This window comes from Typopeltis vanoorti, chromosome 2, assembly GCF_054136105.1.
Source record: "Typopeltis vanoorti isolate ZY-2024b chromosome 2, IOZ_Tvanoo_1.0, whole genome shotgun sequence".
In the NCBI taxonomy this organism is placed as follows: domain Eukaryota; kingdom Metazoa; phylum Arthropoda; class Arachnida; order Uropygi; family Thelyphonidae; genus Typopeltis; species Typopeltis vanoorti.
The window spans coordinates 29,460,300-29,477,614 of NC_143550.1; the positions used below are offsets into that span (position 1 = coordinate 29,460,300).

The following is a 17,315-nucleotide window of genomic DNA, read 5'->3' on the forward strand; positions in this document are numbered from 1 at the left end:
ATATATGATATGATTTGCCAGTTTCAGTTTTCTGATAGATTATTCGTAACATTAGTTAAGTAAAAATAGCATAAATTCTATTTTATCATAATCAGATGTTTTTTGGTAAATATAAATGCAAAATTTGTATTTGTTAACTGTCATGTTAAAAATTTTCCAAGTCATCATAAATAAAAATTAAAAAATATATATATATTATTTGTTTTTGAAAATGTTCATTACATAAATCATTGGTTTTAGTGCTAGCAAAATGTGCATAAATGCTTAGTAATATTTTGATTTTATGATTATATCATTCTACATTATCTATGAAAATAGCAAAATACATAAATTTTTCTTTGGAAGAAAAATTATGTATTTTTCAAACACATAAATTTAGTAGCAAATTGTAGACTCACTATCTCTGGAGTTCTGGTAAAAGTAATGCAAAAGTTGGTCAAAGAACAAATTCAGAATGAGTTGATAAGAATATGATCTTCTATTAGGAGGGAGCGTGGCTTTCTATAGCATCAGTCATGTCTTAGTAATCTACTAACTTTTATAATAGAGTTGCATATGAGTTGGATAAAGGGAATGGCAACACAGTAATACTGTTGGATTTTGCAAAGGTGTTTGACAGGATACCACTCTGGCAAAGTCCCAAGAGAGTGGAAGGAGGGCAAAATAATTCCTTTTCAAAGAGAAGAATCTAAGTCTGTGGCAGCAAATTATAGACCAATCAGTATCTCAGGAGTAGTAGTAAAAGTACTAATGGTCAAAAAGAGAATTCAGGAATTGATGGATGATAAGGATATGATACTCTATGACAGGCAGCATGGCTTTGGGAAGGGTCAGTCATGTCTTAGTAATCTACTAACTTTTTTATAATTGAGTGACAGCTGATAAAAAAAAAAAAAAATAAAAGCAATGGCGCAAGTCAATGATACTGTTAGTTTTGCAAATATTTGACAGGATACCACGTGTAGCTCTGTTATGCAGACTGCAACAAATGTGGATGGATATGAAACTGGTGATGTGGATAAAAGGATGACTGATGAACAGATAAAATACCAAAAAGTGGTATATGGAGGAACAGAATCCAGGGGAAAGCTGGTGACCAGTAATGTACTACAAGGTTCTTTGCTTGGACCACTGCTGTTTAATTAATTTGTACATAAATGTGATAGGAAATAATTTGAAGAGAGATATTCAGTTGTTTTCTGGTGATGCAAAGTTGTGCAGGATAATAGATAATCAAGATGATGTAGAAAGCTTGCACTGGGATTTAAATAGGCTGACAGTATAGGTAAAACAATGGATGTCAATTTGATGTGGAAAATGTAAAGGTATGCATTTTGGGATAAAAAGATTACAAGCTGTGTGTTACATTGAGGGACCTATACTCCAAGAAATTAATCAAGATAGAGATCTGTGGGTAGTAGTAGAAAGTTTAAAAGGCATATTGCTAAGGTAGCTCATGGGATTACTTGATTATTGAAGGATTATTGAAATTATTACTTAATTATTTTTCCTTCACTAACAAGCAGATAAGAGAGTTATTTTTCGTCAGGAATGAATTTCTGTCGTGTATAATCATGTTATTCATATTATTTTTTTAAGTCAATAAGTGCCAGCCCATCACTCATTTGTTTAGTACCATGTCGATTCCTTCTAATGGTTGCATCATGAAAAGGTGAGAATTGGACATTAGGTCAAAAGCCATCAGTACTCCGCTTTCATTAAAGGGCTAAGTAGAGGTTTCCTCCTAATTATTCAGCTGTGACTGTTAAGCATCCTGGTGTCATAATATTCTGTACACATCAGGAATTTGAATAATAATGACATATCCTAAAGCAGATTATTTTTCTCCCACTACATAGTTTTGGTGGGAACATATATATTACAATATATTTGGCATGCTGATATCCAAAACAAAGCATAAGACAAATTTTCTCATGTAGTACTAGAAAGTACAATATGGGATTATTTTTCCTTAACTGTTGCAGATGTGTTAACAAAAACCATGGACATCAACTTCAGAAGACTTCATGTGTTACATCCATCTGTGTTATTAAAAAAACAAAGCATAATACTACTAATAAGATATCTGTGTTGATTATAATCAAAGTTGAGCTTGCCATCTTGACTTCCACTAGATGGTAAGGTAATGGTCTTTATTATCTGATGATATTACAGCCCCTTGGGACTTAGCCAACCAAACTGTATTCTCTAGTGGCTTAAACCAGAGCCTAAAGTTAGCTGATGTGATGTTTGGTTTCCAAAGCAGAAGTGCTGACCTTCTGTTCCCCCACCCTCCTTTCTCTTTGTTATAAAGTGAGTGACGTCCTACATATGCCAAACATTGGAGACCCATATCCTTTTTCATTTTCAGGGTACATGAATAAAACAGTTTCACAGGCTGGCTACTAGATAGTGCATTGGCTGAAGCTGATATTAACACATCTGGAGGCTTTCCAATCAGTTGGCACATAATCCTGCTATCACCTACTCAGATTCTCCTCCCTCCCCTTACCAACACACACAAGTCATGACCTAGCTGATCTTCCCTGAAGAGGTGGGATCCAAGAAGTGTCATGTCTAGGGCACTGTCAAAGTCATACAGTAAGGATACTGACTGCACACTTTTTTTGCATGTATATAACATATCAGAGGATTATCTTTCCTTTCACTGCATGTGTCTATTGAACTTTTCACAAAAGCAGCAATATAATTTTTAGGTTTAAAACAAACAAATAACCCTATCAAAAAAAATGGAGGGGTAGGTTGTAAGACATCTGTTCCCCATTTTGTGGCCTTAAATCCTAACACTGACATTATTGTCTGTAATGCTTTGTATGGACAATTTTCTTGAGATGTAAGGTTCAAAAACCTGAGTTTCCATGATGAAAAACCTGTGTCAGAGATTGACTAACTCAGAAAAGGTTCTGCTGGTCAATGACTAGAATTAAACATAGAAGGGTCTTTCTTTGGGAAGCCTAGCACTATGGGTGCTAATCTTATTTCCAGAGAGCTACACAATGTCTCTATAGTGTAACAGTATAAGGAAATTTTTGCTACAAGTTTTTATGTTAATATGCCTATTAATGTATGTACATGTAATAATATAACTTTTATATATATTTGGTATATGTTGCATATCTATAAATTGTAAACACACAAAAAATCTCTTGGTATCTCTATGAACGAATGAAAGAAATGAATAGACAAGGTGCATATCCTTCCAAAGAATCTTGGGTGTGGTGTTGGTTCCATGTTGTGCGAGACTGAGCACGTGAGATCCTCCATACTAGGTGTAGGTTTGGCATTCATAATTTGCTTCTCCAGAGAGTGGCTAGTTTTTCCAATACAGGAAAACTGACACTCAGGTAGGACCTGATAGATGGTAGGTAGAAAGTGTGGAATGAGTTTATAAGGCAGGCAGAAAACTAGGAAAATTCATTCATAGTAGAACATATGGATAGGACTTGTCAAAATTCTTCTGACATGCTGAGAAATATCTAGAACGTTGGGACTCCTTTTCTTAGTGTTCTCCCAGGAAGTCATGTTACAAGTCAGTGATCTTCTGGATATTTCAAGGGATTTATGTGCATTTAGTTGCATCACATTTTTCATTTTATGATGCAACTAAATGCACATAAATCCCTTGCAATTGGAGGTTGTTGAAGAAGTTCAGAAATGGGGGAAAGAGTGTTGTAAAAAGAATTAGAGATGATAAAGGTGACATGAAAACTGGAAAAAAGGATATCCTTGAAGTATGGACTAATTATTTTGAAAAATTGCTGAATGAAAGAAGCAGTGATAGCACAGTGGTAAAAAAACACTCAGCAGGGATGCAGTCAGGAATACATATCCATACTTGAAGTAGAAAAAGCCATCAAAGGCCTGAAATGTGCAGGAGTAGATGATATTCGATCAGAAATGCTCAAGTATGGAGGTATAAAACTCTTACAGTGGCTGCACTGCATAGTTCAGAAGGCCTGGACAGAGGGACAAGTTCCGGATAATTGAAGTAGAGCTCTTATAGTACCCATATATAAAAGGAGAAATAAAACTGGATGTGAGAATTGCAGAGGTATTTCTCTACTGAGTGTTCCTGGTAAGATTTACAAGTATACTTGAGAAACGGTGGAGAAAGATTGTGAAAGAAGCTTGGTGAAGAACAAGCTGGATTCAGGCCAAATAGAGGCTGTCAGATTTTCACTTTACAACAGTCAGTTGAGAAGTCATGGGAATATAACAAAGATCTGTATTTAAGTTTTGTTGATCTGGAAAAGGCACTTGACAAGGTGCCAAGAGAGAAGCTATTCAAGAGGCTACAGTTATATGGTGTCAATGGGGCATTATATCATGCAGTACTTAGTCTTTATTTGAGTTGTAAGTCAGCAGTTTAGAATTGAAGGAAGTACAGGAAGATGGTTTAATGTTAAATCAGGTGTCAGACAAGAATGTACCTTATCCCCTCTGTTATTCATTATCTATATGGATTACATTATGAAGGAAAGTGGTATTAAACCTGATATCAAAATTGGAAATGTTAATCTCAGCTCTTTACTCTATGCAGATGATTTTATACTTCTAAATAAATCTACTACAAGTCTACAAGATTCCCTGACTAAATTGAATAACTCTTGTAATAGATTTGGTATGCAGGTCAGCAATAACAAGACAAAGACAATGAAAATAGGCAGAAGCACTGAAAATATCAACTGCATTTTGGTTGGAGAACCTATAGAACAAGTGAAACATTTCAGCTATTTAGGCACGATTTTTAGTGAAGATGATAAATTAATATGGAAATAGACAACAGAATCAACAAAGCTGGTATGATAGGAAGTCAATTGAATAAATTTATATGGAATAAGGAGAAATTAGTCAAAGCACTAAATTAGCTGTATACAAGACAGTGTTCAAACCAATTTTAACTTATGTCTGAGAGCTGGGTTAGAAGTAAAACACTTGACCAGAGACTGCAGATATGAGAGGAGTCCTGAGTAAGATTAGGAGCATGAGCAGATAGTATCAATATCATATTAAAAACGAGGACATTAGGAAAGAACTTGACATTGTCAACATCCAGGAATGCGTTAGCAAAGTTAATCTCAGGTGGTATGGTCACTTAAACTTGAATGGGAGAGGAAAGATTAGCAGAACAAGTGTTCTCTATCAGGTTGGTAGGAAAAAAGACCCAGAGGAAGACCAAGATATAGGTGGATTATTTTGGTCTTCCTCTGGGTCTAATAAAGTAAAATGTGCCTTAGAAGATAGAAATAGATCTGATAATGTTGGAGTTTTGACAGGTAACAGACTGATTTGGAGGAAAATTGTAGATAAGAAGTTAGTAATGATGTAAATTTTTCATGTAGTACTATCATATCCTGTACACCCCCTTGAAGGTACGTGGCAGAAATTTGTTGATGATGAGCTGCATCACAGATGTGAGTGATTATGTGAAGTTTTTCATGTACAACTAATCAGAGAAGCAAGTAGTGGGGCGTAATTGTTTAATGTCACTGTTCTTCTGGATGTACAGAATTTTGTTACATGTACATGCTATTGAAATTTGGTATTGTGTGAACATAACCAGTCAGTGTGGTTCTTGGAATGGCAAACTACTATAAGTGTCTTTTTTCACTGTGAATAAAGACTGTTGCTTTTTTATATATATAAACAAGTTCTTTTCAGGATTGATTGTAGATGTTAGAAGATAATGCATCTCCCTAAGAAGCACCAAATAATATTTGACCAGCTTAGTTGAAGAGGATGTTTGTAAACAGAGAAATTCTTTTGATCTAATTCTGGTAATTTAACCAGAATTTCTTTACAGAATTTCTGATAGAGTAAGTAACCTAAGCTGTCCAATATGTGTACTACTCAGTAATCAGGATAAAAATTTTCGTAAATTAGAGCATCAATGTAATTAATAAACATCTTCCCAAGTCCTCTGAATGCAGGCATCTGTTTGTGATGGAGGAAAGATCCCCTTCCCCCACCACCACCACCAGTGATGGTATTGAGTTTTCATTTCTCCTCTTTATTCCTTCTTTTCTTCTTGTTTTTACTATTCTCTTGAGTCTTTATTTTATTTTTATTTATTTGTTTTTTTTTTTGCTGTTCTGTTTTCTAAATCATCATTTAGAAAATAGTCTTGGGAAGCAATACCCAGAGTAGTCCTAGCATTCTGCTTCTGAGCATGTTATTTAGTAAATTTCTCCCTGTAAAAGAAAATAGTAATATCTCCATTAAGTGAATACACATAACCCCAGCAGAAACAACAAGTTATCAATGATAATTAAAATATTACATAAATATTTTAAACTAAATTAATAGTCCATCTTCAGTATAAAAGCAAAACAAGATAGGAGGTCTAAAGTGGGATGCAATCATACAAATAGTCTTTAATTATTCCTTCTTTTGTGTAAGATGGGTAATTTGCATTTCTCATCTTCTACAAAAGAACTAAAATTCCATCCTCATTTTACCTGCTTGTGCAATGAAATACTGTCTTTTATTTTTGGACTTAATTTTGTTTATAAAGATACTTTGCCTGTGATCATTGCTTGTTTCCTTACAAAGTCACCAGAAAAAAAGGTGATTATATGTCGACTTTTATTGTGAAAACAATAATGAATGTGTCCAAAACTGTTTGCTGCATATTGTCACACTTTTCTTCATATTATTATTTTCAGTTAAGTCCTGTGGAAAAATATGCCATGCAGTTTCTTGAATCTCTACAAGAACCATTCTCGTTGGAACAACTAAAACAAGCAGAGGTAAGCAGACATTTTATATTCATATTGTTTCTAAAAAGAGAGAATTAACTCTCCTCTGATTCCATTCTTCCAGTTTGACTGTTATCCCCATTGCTCTCATAGTAATTCTCCCAAAAGTTATACGAAGACCATCAGCACTCCTCTTCACTTTTTGGCAGCTCATCGGCAATTTAAGAAGATTAAAGGGCTTTTAATTAGCTCATGACCTCCAACTTTCCTGGTATAGGCATCCATTTATAGCTCCCTCAGCCTTCAAAATATGTGACTTCCTCTTCCACTGTAGTATTGCCCACTTGAATTATAGAATACCAGCAATTGCCTGAAAATCTTGATTCTACTTGCAAAGAGGGTAAATTAGCTAACTGAAGATTCCTCTCTTACTGAATTTATTTTCTGTCAGACAGATAACCAGCATATGAGACATTGCTCAGTCAAACTGACATGAATAAGTTTTTCAATCTCTCCACTTTGCCCTACATATATAGCTATCCGTATATTTTTTGACTTCAAAAGCACAGTATTATTGGAGTCATACTTGCAACCATTTTCCTAGTGTAGCTTTTCTCAAAGACTATCTTCTTTGAGTGCATCTCCTATCAGAGGTCGGGGACCACTTGGCAAATTTTGAGCAATCCTCAGCTACTCAGCTCATGCCAGTCTGATGTCTGCCAGCCAAGATTTCCTTCATCTTACTTGTCCTCTTCCATTAATCTTCCCTTTTATAATCAATTGAAGTATCTTATATTTTTCATTACAAAGTAGATGACCAGGATATGCAGTTTTCCTTCTTTTTGTGGTATCTAAAAGTTCGCATGATTTCCCCATTTGTTCTAATACTTCCTGGTTGGACGTTTTTGCTGTCCATGGGATTTTTAACATTCGTCTGTAACCACATTTCAAAGGTTTCAAGTCTTTTTATTGATGTTGTCTTCAAGGTCCAAGTTTTTGTGCCGTACAGCAGTACAGACCATATATAGCATTTAACCATGCGTACTCTAAGCTCTAAATTTAAACTACGGTTACACAGTGTTAATTTCATCAAAAGAACATTTTTTCTTGCCATTTCAATTCTAACTTTTATTTCCATTTCTGGATTGCAATCTTCATTTAACCAGTATTCGAGATATTAAACTTTGCCACTCTTTCTATTTGTTTCCTATTTAAAGAAAGTGCTGAATTAAGAATTGGTTTCTTGTGACCATGAATTTAGTTTTGGTGATATTTATTTTTAATCCCATTTTTTCACTCTCTTCATTCACTAGTTCCAGAAGATTTTGAAAATCCTAAATATTGTAAGCCAGGAGAGCTATGTCATCAGCATATTTGATGTTACTAATGATTTCGCCATTTACATTATTCCCTTCCTTTTAAGACTTCTTGGCTTCTGAGCATACGAGGGCTGTTCAATAAGTAATAAGACTAATTTTATTGTCACGAAACCACTCATCACAATATTAATTTCTGTGGAATAAAGAAATGTTGCTGTCTGTATTAACAAAAGAAATTGATAGATGGCGTATACGGGCTGATGTGCAAGCGTGTCACGTGACTAAACGCAAGCTTGTTTCGGCGCACCTACGAGTGCAACCAGTCGTCGAAATGGAAGCATCCTTGGAACAGCGTTTTGCGATTAAATTTTGTGTGCATTTGCAAAAATTGGCATCAGACACTTTTAACATGATATGCAAAGCTTTCCACAATGAAGCAATGTCGAGGGAAAGTGTTTTTCGCTGGCATAAAATTTTAAGGAAGGAAGGCAAAATGTGGAAGAACTTGAACGTGAGGGAAGACCTTCAACGTCCATCACAGAGACAATGATCAACACAGCAGCGATTATCATCAAGGAAGATCGCAGAATTACAGCACGCCAGCTGCATGTTGTCCTGAATATTTCTGTGGGAAGTGTTCACTCAATCATGGCTGAACATTTGGGACTGAAACGTGTTTGCGCCCGATGTTTCCCAAACTCTTGACACCAGAGCAAATGCAGCATCGAGTGGATGTGTGTGCAGAATGGAAAGAAAGAACAAGAAGGTGACAACTTCTTAAAATGCATCATTACAGCAGATGAAGCTTGGTTGTATCACTATGACCCTACAATGAAACAACAAAGCAGTGAATGGAAGCATCCATCTTCGCCTACCCCCAAGAAAGCAAAAACTGTAAAATCGGCTGGTAAAGTTATGACCATAATGTTTTTTGACTATGAAGGCATTGTTTACCAACATGCTGTAGAACCCGGGAATACTGCAAACAGCTCATACTATGCGGTTGTTTTACAGACAATGGTACAGCACGTCAAAAGGAAGCGTCTATTGCTGAAGAATGGCTTCTTATTGCACCACCGATAATGCAAGGCCACATATTGCTGGTTGTGTAGTGAACGTTTTGCAGAAGAACAACATAGATATCCTACCACACCCTCCATACAGTCCTGATCTCGCACCGTGCGATTTCTGGCTGTTTCCTCAGCTCAAGAAACCACTAAGAGGCCGCCATTTCGAAAGCAACAAAGCATGTGTAAAAGTTGCAGAGGCAATTTTTAAAGAACTCTCAAAAAACGGACTTTTACATGTGTTTAAGAAGTGGATGCAACGTTGGGACAAATGCATCGCGTCTCACGGTAGTTACTTCGAAAAAGACCACGTAAATGATGACAGTTAAAGGTAATCTGTTTTCTGTATAAATATAGTCTTATAACTTATTGAACAGCCTGCGTATATTAAAAAGAAGAGGTGACAGCACACATCCTTGCCTTACTCCTCGTTTGATGTTAATGGAGTCTGTAATATTGTCATCAACTTGAACAGATGCCTTTTGGACTATAATGACTATAATGTTACTAAATCCTTATCTACTTTTATTCCTAATCTGTACACTCTGCTGTTGAATAATAGTTATTGCAACCTTTTATGTAAGATTGAATACATAAATGTGTGTGTGTGTGTGTGTGTGTGTGTGTGTGTGTGTGTGTGTGTGTGTGTGTGTGTGTGTGTGTGTGTGTGTGTGTGTGTGTGTGTGTGTGTGTGTGTGTGTGTGCACAAACATATATAAAGAAAAGAGAGACTATAGTAAGTTACTCTATGAGAAGAAGTCGCCTGAAGAATTATAAGTCACAAGAGGAACTCGGCGAGTCAAGTGATGCCATTTTAAACCTCTTGGAAGGCTGCAGACCAACAGTATATGAGCCAAAAAGTGAGTGAATGGATGGCATCAGTAGCTAAGCCATGTTAAAAATGGAGATGTCATAAAGGAAACTGACCTTATTATTATTCTATGAGAAGAAGTCACCTGAAGAATTATAAGTGATAAGAGAAAACTCAGTGAACCAAGTGATGCTGCCACTTCAAACCTCTTGGAAGGTGCAAACCAACAGTATATGAGCCAAAAAGTGAGTGAATGAATGGCATTAGTAGCTAAGCCATGTTAAAAATGAAAATGTCATAAAGGAAACTGACCTTATTTTCTTATCATGTGATAGGACAGTTAAGAGATGATCATTGTAGAAGAATACCATTGGTAGGAAATTAATAGGGATATCTTAACACTTATGGACAAATATATTTTTATGTATTTCTCTTAATATTCTAGATAATGGTGATGATGATGATAACTGTGTGACATGGTCAGACCTTAGTTCTGAATCTTGCCGATATAGTAGGTCCCATTTCATTTTCTCAAAGAAATAAATAAAAATGAATCTGTCTCTCTCTCTGACATAATTTCCACTGCTGCTACTGCATCTATTAAATGTTTGTAGTTGTGCATCTATTGTATTATTTGAAACCAAAAATAACTTTCTAAGCTCAAGACAAAATTAAATTTAAGAACATTGCTCTGTCTTATGACAACAGACTTCATATTTAGTGAGAAGATTTTAAGTGAGAGAGACAAAGAATTCAGTGAAAAAAGAATTTATCAACCCAGTGAATTTTTTTTTCCCGAACTGTAATTAGAACAAGAAAGAAGAAAAAATGCTTGAACGTTTGGATGTTTGTTGAACATCCAAACATTCAAGAAAAAAAGAAAAAGAAAAATAAACCCTGATCAACAAACACTTGAACGTTTGCTGATCAAGGTTTTTTTAAATCATCTTGCCCACAAAATATTGTTAACCTTAGCACATTAATACCGATTGTAGGTAAGGGATTTTGAACTCTAGAGACCCAATAGAACTTTTTCAAGCCACTTCAAGCCTGAAAAAAAAAAAAAAAAAATCCAGTATGTACATTGTTAGTTCTGTTCTTTTTTCCATGTTTTCCCAAACCATTTTCAATGTTTGGTATTAATTTCCTTTTGTTATTAGTTTTTATTAGTTTTCCTCTGCCTTGTTGTCAGGTGTAAGGTCATGATGATGGCCTTACCATTCGCAGTGAAAATGGTCTACAACCTAAACTTAACGGGGGGGGGGGGGTTGAAAAAACCACCATCATCAGTTTCCTGATGTGTACCCTCAAAGAATCTTTGGGTTACCATATGACAGCGCTAGATGTTTAAGTTTACATTATTATTAATCTCTTATCAACAATTTTCCTCCAAATTAGTCTGTTACTTGTAAGCACTCCAATATTGTCATATCTAACATGTCGTGCTACTAAGGCACTTCTGAATGAATCAATCTACCTGGGCCTTGGCTTCCCTCTGGGTTTCTTTCCTGCCATCTTGACATCAAACAGCTGTTTTGCTAACCTTTCCTCACCCATTCTATTTAAGTAGCCATACTACTTTAGATTACCTCTGCTGACACATTCTTGCATGCTAATAATGCCAAGTTCCTTTCTAATATCTTCATTTTTAATATGATTCTGCCATTGATACCATCAGTTCACTCTCCAAATTATTATCATAACCCTCGTATCTGTGGTCTCTAGTCATATATCAGGTACTTTATTTCTAACCCAACTCTCAGATCCATAACTTAAAATTCGTGTGAACACTATCTTATATATTGCTAATTTGGTGTTTGGGCCAAATTCTCTCTTATTTCATACAAATACTGAAGATCCCTTGGGGGTACACACATCAGGAAACTGATAATGATTGTTTTTTCAACTTTTTCCCCCTGTTAACTTTAGGTCATAGACCATTTTCACTGTGAGTGGTAAGGCCATCATCATGCCCTTACACCTGACAACAAAGCAAAGGAAAACTAGTTAGAAATCTAAACAGCACACAAAAGGAAATTAATACAATAAAAAGACCATAGTTTTGATCTTTTTATTGCTTATTTTTGTACCATGATTTTGTTACAGCTGTTATTCAATTTTGTTAGAGAATCCTGGAGACTTGCACTAGATGTATTTAAGAGTACAACATGATCTGCATAAAGCAAAAAGCAAAGTTTGACATCTCTAATTCTAATATCATGCCTAATATCACTTTATTTCATAATGTGATCTATATACACTGCTCAAAACAATTAGCAGATATTTTAGTTTTTGTTGGATAATTATAAATTTCTGTAAATAATTATAACTATTGGATAATTTATACATGAATAAATATTTCTTACTTATGGATAGGGTGTAATTGATGAGATATTGTTTAAATAATCAATATTTATTACAAATTTAACAAATTATACATTTTAGCGTGAAATAATTTTAACAACAATAACAACAAGAATATTCCCTAATTGTTTTGAGCAGTATAGATGATGAATTGGAGTAGAGATAATGTGCATCCTTGTCTTAACCCTGATTTTACATCAAACCATATTCCCATATTTCTTTCAATTTTAACTGTGACTGACAACTTAAATATAGACTATATATTGCTCTGTATAATATTCCATTTACCCCATATAATTACACTACTTTGAAAAGCTTTTCTCTGGGTTCTTTTCATATACCTTTTCCAGATCTACAAAATTTAAGTACAGATAATTGTCATTCCCATGATGTCTCAAGTATTTGTTGCAAAATAAAAATCTGATCTTGACAACCATAATGTGGCCTGAACCCAGCTTGCTCTTCCCTAAGTTTCACTTCTACAATCTCTTTCTCAACCTCTTTTCAACTATGTTTGCATAAATCTTACCTAGAACACTTAGTAAAGAAATTCCTCTCATTGTCACATTCAGCTTTATTCCTTTTTTTTTTTTTTTTTTAAATATATATATTGATAGGAAGTATTAGAGCTCTTCTCCAGTCACCTGAAATTTGACCATCTGATCAGGTCCTCTGAATTATGCAGTGTAGCCACTGCAAAACTTTTATACATTTCCATACTTAAGCATTTCTGGTCAAATATATAATGTACTCCAACCACCCTTCCACATTTCAAGTTCTTTTACAGCAAATATTGATATATCCTCTTGATTGAATTTCTGTTGAATATTTTCTAGTATGGTTCTCTCACTGCTTGTTTCATTTAACAATCTTTCAAGGTAATTACTCCAGACATCTAGGATATCCTTATCATCAGTTTTCATGTTACCTTTATTATATTTGATTCTTTATACAGTACTCTTTTTTTTACATTTCTGAGCTTTTCCAATAGCCTCCAGAATATTTTGCAACCTTCCTGATATATAGTTTCTATATTCTTACCAAGGTCTTTCCATGACTTTTGTTTAGCTACTTTTACACATAGATTAGCTCTCTTAAAATTTTCTCTGTATTCTTTTAAGGCATCAGCTGACTTATTTGCTAGAAACTTTTGGTATATTTTCTTCTTTTCTAGGATTGCTTCTTTAACTTCTTGTGTCCACCATGGGGTTATTTTTCTATCCATGGAGACAACTTCACCACATAGCTCCCTAGCTGAATCAATCAATGTCTTCTTCAGAGTTTGCCACTGAGACTCCAAGGTTTGCTTCTTATTTTCAGTCTGTTTCATTTTTTCGTCACTTATGTTTGTATAGTGGATTCTACATTTTATCTGTAAAAGCTGCTCAACTTTGTTCTTAAAACTTTCCTACATGCTGTTCTTTTCAATGTGATATTCATTTTTATCCTGCTTAGCATTAAGTAATGGTCACTTCTGATATCAAATCCTCTGTACACTCTTGTATCCTGAACCAGCAAGATGATATTACTATCAACAATGATGTAGTCAACCAATGAGGTGTTTCTTATTTTTTGTGTCTTCGCTCCATGTGAACTTATGCGCATCTTTATGTTGGAACATGGTGTCAGTAATGACTAGTTCATGTCCTGGGCTGAAGTCCTGTTAATACTTACCATTATTACATAAAGAAAGGCTTGGGTCTTGTTCATTATTCATAATAATACTTAATGATATAACCAACATCAAGATTAAAAAGATACATTTATTAAACTCACTAATATTTCACTGGTTTTCTACCCACAATCACCAGATCACATTGATAACTGTGACAGGTGCACGGCACTAAAGTAAGCAATTGTGGAAACGATTTAAATTGTAACATCTAATGTCCTCACATGGCACCCTCTGTCGGTCAGATAACTACGAAGTTGGTTTAGAGAAGTCTGGCTGTTAAGTCTGAAAATGATAGTCTCCCAGATCTTTGATAAATTAATGTAACCATACCTGTTGAGGTTGGGAGAGTGCTTCATAGCTGTGCTGATTCTTAGAATAGTCTCTCATACTTGTAATTTCTATGTAATATAGATGTTTTGATCCTATGTGAAGCAGTAACCAGAGCATTGTCTACCAATCCTGACTTGCCATATGGATATAATTTTGATGTTCTTCAAGGTTAACTGATCTACCAGTCTGTCCAGAGTAGGCTAAACTGCAGACACAAGGAACTTTATGCACTCCTGGATGTTCAAGAGGATGTAACCGATCTTTAGGAGAAACATATGAAAATAACTAACTGACTGAAAGATGAAAATAGTATGGAGATCATATTTGTCAAGAACTTTGGCTGTTTTTTCTGATGTACCCTTAACATAGGAAGGGAATGGTTTTGCTGTGATCATGTATGTTAGGTGTAGAAGGAATGGGGTGTGCATGTAATATTTTATCTATATGTAAATACCAATATTTGTTGGTTTTCTGTAGATGGAGAAACATAAAACTTGTCATTACTGACACCATGTTCCAACACAAAAATGTGCATAAGTCCATATGGAGCGAAGACAAAAAAAAATAAGAAACACCTCATTGATTGACTACATCATTGTTGATAGTAATATCATCTTGCTGGTTCAGGACACAAGAGTGTAAAAAGATTTTGATATTGGAAGTGACCATTACTCAATGTTAAGCAGGATAAAAATGAATATCACATTGAAAAGAACAGCATGTAAGAAAGTTTTTCTTTTTCTGTGGTGAAGTTTATTTTAGGATGTTGTATGTTAAGATGCACCCAAAAAAATTATCTGATGTGTCTGGACCATGAAGCCAAATTGTTGGTTTTAGTGGACTGGGTTGAGTGCTTGGTTTTCAAAATGTTCCATATAGAAGTTTGCTAGAATGAAAAATAACCTGCATATATGGTGAATCTGAATTATTCAGTTATGTCAGGGGGGGGGGGGGTATCATATTGTCAAAATCTGTCAGAGTTATATTTTCTATTACTGTCTTCAGTGAAAAGAATTTTTAATAGGTGAGAAAGAGTTCCCTATAAGGGAGAGAAGTGATTTGGATAATTGTTTAGCCAGTTTGTAGGTGGGCTGTCTATGTTATCTACTATTGAATGAATGGATATGATTTTTTTTAATAATTTGCTTTTTTTTTCTTTTGGAATTTTGTAGGATTCCAATCTCTGATCTGATAAGTGGAGAGGCTTCTATAACAAGTTGATTTTGGGGATGAGTATTCTTCTTTTAGACTGACTTTTCACTATTCACCTTGGTTCCCTGACAAAAACAGCTGGGGCCTTGTTTAACCATGTAGTGTCCCGGCTGGCATGAAATCTCATCATGTTGGAGCATCATATGGATTTGTGGTTTAAGCCAATAGAGAGTACAATTTGGTTGGCTTAGTCCCAAATTGCCAGCCCATCTTCATGCATTCAGTACTCAGTAGATACCTACTAATGGGGCAACCACATGAAGGTGAGGATTGGACATTAGGTCAGAAGCCCAGGTTAGTTTTCTACATACCTAAAAGGTGATGTGGAGGTCTCCTCCCAGTATTTGGCTTAGACTCTTTAAGCAACTCCATTCAACATGTCCATTAAAAAGTGCTATATGAGGACTACCTAAAATAAAAGCATTTCTTCAATGGAAATTATAGTGAAGAATGTTGGGTTGTAATAATTTCTAAAGTATACACGAAGCTATTTTTTTCTCCCACAATGATAACAATATATTGGAAAAAAAATTTAATATTTCATATAAAAATATGACTGTCACTTAGATTTGAGTAGTTTGACAGTTCTGTATCTCTCATTTTAATACAACAGGACTTTTTACAGGAACTGTAATCTTGAGATGTCCTAGTATCAAATCTTTCCATATTTTCATAGGAAGCTGAAATAACATTTAGTAAGAATGTTGGAACATTATGTTATTAATGTTCTGAAGAAAATCTAGCAGGTACTTACCATCATTGTTAGCTTTGTTCTTTTCTCCATATTTTCTCAAACCAGTTCCATTATATTTGATATTTATTTTCTTTTGTCTGTGTGTGTGTGTGTGTGTGTGTGTGTGTGTGTGTGTGTGTGTGTGTGTGTGTGTGTGTGTGTGTGTGTGTGTTGTTTTGATCTCTAACAACTTTTCCTTTGCTTTGATGTTAACCACCTTCTCCAATGACTCAAGAAATTCCTCCACTTTTTTCTTAGTCGAACCTCTTTTGAAACCATAGGCACAAATTAAGCTTCATGTCTAATTCCCTATTTTGAAAATGCTTGTCATTTAAGGGTGGCACTAATGGTACTACAATATCTCCTATATTTTAAGTGATCATAGTGAATATTAGATAAGTACCATTTTATAGGGGAAGTACTAAATTGATTATAAAGTTATATACAAAGATAAGCAAAAGTTTATTTTTATTAGTACCCTGGGATTAAAACGTGTCTTTTGAATGTAGCTCCTTTTTTAAATTAAAAAATTAATGCAATTTCTTATATAGAGAAACCTGTGGAGTATTCATAACTATAAATTCACATGTATGCCACAGTAATTAAATTTTTAATAATATGTAAATATTTTGTCTTAAGTATCATAAAACATCATCAGTACAGTTATTAAACAACAATAGGAATTATATTCAAAAAAACAGTGTGCATGCTTGCATTGGAATCCCTCTGTATACAGTAGTGTTTAAGGATTAAAAACTAATTGGCTGTAATTAAAGTACTTTATAACTGATAAATTTATTTTATACAGTTTAGGATAACAATTTGCCAGATTTTTGGAATAGTCAGACAGTCGTTACAGTTAAGATTGGGTCTATGACGTAAGGCTTCAGCACTTTCTTTATACAAATGTTCATGTTTATTGGAACTATGTAGTAGCTTGGTGTGTTGCCATTGTATCCTGTGGTTGGCGTTTTCAACTCCATGTTGCGTGAGATCAGATTTCTGAGGTTTAATAAGACGGTTGTGGTTTCAATGTTCAGAGATGCGTTTATTTACAAATCTTCCTGTTTGTTCATAGTAAGACA

At 34.7% G+C, this 17,315-nt stretch overlaps 1 protein-coding gene across 1 annotated transcript in view; it reads left to right on the forward strand.

The window, feature by feature from the left end:
• LOC150108900 (chromatin remodeling protein domino-like) overlaps positions 1-17,315 on the forward strand; it is a 731,915-nt gene that overhangs the window by 438,133 nt on the left and 276,467 nt on the right. The window contains exon 32 of the mRNA XM_090410792.1: positions 6,687-6,770. Coding sequence (XP_090266918.1) covers positions 6,687-6,770 — 84 coding nt within the window. The remainder of the gene's footprint in view (positions 1-6,686; positions 6,771-17,315) is intronic.